This window comes from Gracilinanus agilis, chromosome 4 (genome assembly GCF_016433145.1).
Source record: "Gracilinanus agilis isolate LMUSP501 chromosome 4, AgileGrace, whole genome shotgun sequence".
Lineage (NCBI taxonomy): Eukaryota > Metazoa > Chordata > Mammalia > Didelphimorphia > Didelphidae > Gracilinanus > Gracilinanus agilis.
This window is the reverse complement of record NC_058133.1, coordinates 13,692,217-13,696,701: the sequence shown is the minus strand read 5'-3', so window position 1 is coordinate 13,696,701 and position 4,485 is coordinate 13,692,217. Positions and strand designations below refer to the sequence as shown.

General features: G+C 40.0%; 1 protein-coding gene across 1 annotated transcript in view; it reads right to left on the bottom strand.

Moving 5' to 3' along the window:
• The window catches only part of LOC123245766 (pleiotropic regulator 1-like), a 16,191-nt gene extending 16,087 nt beyond the window's left edge, over window positions 1-104 (bottom strand). The window contains 1 exon segment of the mRNA XM_044674770.1: window positions 17-104. Coding sequence (XP_044530705.1) covers window positions 17-104 — 88 coding nt within the window.
• Window positions 105-4,485: the final 4,381 nt, after the last annotated feature.

Below are 4,485 nucleotides of genomic sequence, written 5' to 3'. Positions count from 1 at the left end.
CCTCCGCCGCCCCCGCCCCGGGAGCCGGCGCTATCCGAGCCCGAGGCTCCGGACTCCTCGTCCTCCGTGTCCTGCGAGGCGCGCTGCCGTCGTCGGTCCGCCATCTTGCGGAGAACCGACCCCCGTCCGGGCTTCCGCGCTCCCTCGCACGATCGCGAGTTACCCGATTCCCCCCCGCCGCCCGCCAGCCCATCAGCCTGTCTGCCGCGCCCGTTCGCAGGGGCCGCTGGGAGACTGAAGCTTGCAGTAAGACTTTTAAAAGAATAATTTCCCAAGTCTAATTGTCCTCATTTTTACCAAATCTGATCATTACAGAACATGAGACTATCAAGACTTGAGTATAATAACAATACAAGCAGCATCTGTAATCCTATACAATCTAATAGACAATTTGCAATACTGAATCTGACTTTGTATTCAGACTCTGAAACTTCCAGTTGGCCTTCATTGTGGCCAGCAGAGAAGAAAGAGGGAAGGTGACAGATTTTTTTTTTTTTTTACTTGTCCCTGTTTTGGGTTGATGAAGCCCAAAACAATGCGTAAGGCTGATGAACAATTCATTCTCCCTTGTTACGCATTTTTTAGAGTTAAGGAACTCAAAATTCAGGGATTTTCAATTATCATCAGTATTCAGGAATGTGGATGGATAAACAAATTGTTAGGGTCTGTATGGGTGGCCACCAGAGGAACACATGAGACAATGCAATCAAAGCAGGAGAAAGCTTTATTGCCAGTGCATGCTGGGGGAACTCAGCAAGAGAATCCCAAGTGGTGCATTCAAAGGAGGGAATATATATATGTTTCAAGGGCTAGGGTAGAGGTGCCTGTGTCTTAGGGTTAGCTAATAGCTAGACAGTGGGAGTAGGGATGTTTCCAGGTGCCACAGGATATGATTCTTAATCTTCAAGGCTGTCCTGTCTAGGGAGGAGAGGTGTCCCTGGGACTGTGAGCTCCAGATAACTGCCTTGTTGAGCAGAGCATGACGCTATCAACCCCCCACCCCCACCCCACCCCCTGCTTAACAGGGTATGAAGCTGTCAAGCTGTTAGTTATGAGTCTCAGCTTTTTGGCTACAACATTCCCCCCTTTTCGTTTTGCTCACTGAGGAATCCTCCTCAGGGCCAAAGAATAAGTCCAACATTCCCTACTTTTCCTTTTGGTCCTAAGGAATCATCCTCAGGTGGTCACTTAAAGATTAGTGTCAATACACATTGTATCAAGGGTGGGGATTATCTGGTAATACTGATGCAGGACCGTAAGCTGAACGGTGTTAATTCGTTCCTTTACAAAAGCTGCTAGTTGGTTAAGAATAAGGGGAAGGGCACATAGTGGAAGCAAAAAGGATTTTCCGGGCTCTAGTTTGCCTGAAAAAAAAAAAAAAAAAAAAAAAAAACTTTTTCACTATGGGGATACAATGTTCTATGCTGTCTCTGGAGTACAACGTCCCACAAGGTCCCATGCCGTCTCCCCTCCCCTCCTTCTATTGTTTAAGGGAAGAGGGCGGATGGTTTCAATCTTCTGTAGCTTCTTCAAGCTGAGAAGGGGCGTAGAATCTCTGAGAGGGGGGAACAGGAGGAGGAACTGTAGGCACAGGGTCTTGAAGGCTTGGAGACCAGAGACCGTTTCCCCAGACTGACAGACAGGTCACAAGGGGGAGCATCCTAGAACCTAGGACTGGGGCAAAAACTAGAACACCAGATACACAGAGAGAAAATTAGCACAATAGAAACTGATATTAAACATTAACATTTGGGTATATTAGCCAACAGATTTTATCCCCAGAAATCTTCCTCTGACAGGAATTGAACCATTTAGGAATTTTTGATCCCTAAGTTGTTTGCAGAGTTGGCATGTGATGTTTCTGCTCAAAAATATCCTTTCGTAAAGCCCACATTAATATGGCATCTATAACTACTTGAATAACAATACTTTACAGATAAATTTCTTTATCCCAGATTCTGGAGGAAATCCAGAAAGTTTTGGGTTATATTTCCAAGCTCAAAATCCCACTTCAGTTGTGGTAAATTAAGGCTGCAAGCTACAAGTCATCTGTCACTAAACTTCACTCACGTCTCAAAGTGTGTTCCCTAACAATTTGATAATTTTCAATTATTAACCTAATAGGTTGTTCGGGGAGATGGAAACATTAATTCACAACTTCCATTTACCCATCTCAAATCTGCATACTCAAGGTGTTAGATCAAGTCTTTCTTCTTCTTTTTTTTTTTCCTATTCAAACACAACATAACTCTTCACTTTTTCTAACTCTCTGTTATCATCACAAAAAATAAACATACCATTTGGTATCCTTTCAAGTGATAATCAATAACTCCCAAGAATTGAGGCACCATGTCTTTAGCATAATGCTTATCAATTATAACTTGTAGTTCATAGTACAAATTGGTAACTGAGGTAACCACTGAGTATCGAACAAAACCCATGGTACAGTCGGGTTTACAATGAGCTTTTGCTTACATTCAAACAACACTTAAAGCACATGTTTTAGCAACAATTTACATAAAAGTCACATTTAAAGGAATATCATAAAGCATGTAGTATTACAGGGTCAATTTCCAATTAAAACCTTTTTAAGCACTACAACCTTAAAACAAGCCTTTTGACAGGCAGGCTGCTTATACACTGAGATGAAAACCATTTATGATCATTTTAAACCCCCCAAAACATTTTTGATCAATGTAAACACTTAAACCTATTATATTTTTTAACCTCTTATGATGGAAAGATAAACAAGGAGGAAAACAGTCTTCTTGAGATTAACATGGGCATTGTGCAGAGATGGCAGGGACCCTGCACTCCTTAACTCAGGCAGGTTGTGAACAGGGAAACTCCCTTTCCCCTGTAACAAAAGAGATACACCTCTGGCCACATTTTGATAACCTAAACCCCAAGGATCCCAGACAGACCCCCCCACTCACCAAACACCCAAGTGCAAGGAGTCATGTCCACACTTTTGAAAAGGGGGCATGGGGGCAACCCCTGATAGTTGTTTCACTCGTGCTGCCATGCCACGCTGTGGAGGACAACCCCCCAGGGCTGCTCCACCCATGCTATCCCACTGGCCACGGATCCCATCTTAGCAATAAATCTTTCACACTTCTAAGCTAAGCCTGGAGTCCTCTCATTCCTGAGAAGGCCCCCCCCAACCCCAACTCAGGGGCTCACCATTTGTATCTCTATAACAACTATACTGCTAAAAAAACCTGTTTTACAAGATATCCATGACTTTTCTATCAATTTTTACTTGCTTGAACATCTCCTTAGACCCTCTGAAGTATATAATTAAAATATACTCATCTTTAAATTCTTTAAAATCTTACTTATGTACTGTGTTGCTGTATCAGTTCCTAAGTATCAAAGTGGAACAATTAAAAGTATTTCTCTCTTCACCAAGTGAGATCACCTTAAAGTTTAGCATGTACCAAAATTTTCATAATAAATTATTTTCAACAAAGTTCAGTTTGAACTCCACAACTACCAAACAACTTTAAGTCCTTTAGTAACCTTTCAGTATGTAAACAACTGAATTTCAAAGCTATTTACTCTTATTCCTTTCAGACCTCTGTTTAAAACAGAACAGAACCTCCAGTTTAGCTTCCTTTACCTCAAAGCATGGCTTACATAACTGATTAAATTCCATCAATATTATTCTGATTTACACCTATTATTTCTTTATCAATTACTCTTATTTCTTCTGGCTTCTCCTCCTTTATCACCATTATTGCAAAAGGAGGAAAGGTACTATATTTAATTGCATTAAATCCTATTAGCTCCTTGGGCTGGTCAAATTTTTCTCTTGTTAATTTCATACAGTTTGCATATCCTACAACTTTAACCTCTTCAGTTGGAAAACTTACTTCTCTTTATAGTCCAAAATGCATACATATTCTGTATTCATTCATCATTACTTTCTAGCAATTTGAATCCAAATACATGTTAATCTCTAAATCACAAGTTCCCTCTTATACATTATACATATTTTTAAAAACAGTTCATACAACCCTAATCAAATATAACACTGTTTAGAAATTCCACTTTTCCAAATTTCAGTACCTGTATTATTAAATCCCATGCACAGATTAACCACTTTAATAACTTCTTGTGTGTCATGTGATTACTTGTTGTTAGTTCTGACAGCACATACATTAAAAGAACATCTCATTTTGAAAAATCCCAAGTTTAAATTCTAGAATAAGTTCTCCATAACACCATTACAGCTTTTTCTGAATGACTTTCACATTTACAAAGTAGCCAGTACAATTTCTGACCTCATAGAATAAACATTCCCTCTTTGTGTCAGACTGGCTATTAATCACATTTAGACAATTCTCAATTCACTGAAACCAAGGCTTAACAAACTTCTAACCATGAGTTTTTGTGCTCAATAAAATCTGGTTAATATTTCACATTTGACTGACAGTTACCACAATAAGTAAAATTACATTGTACCATATCAACATCATTAGC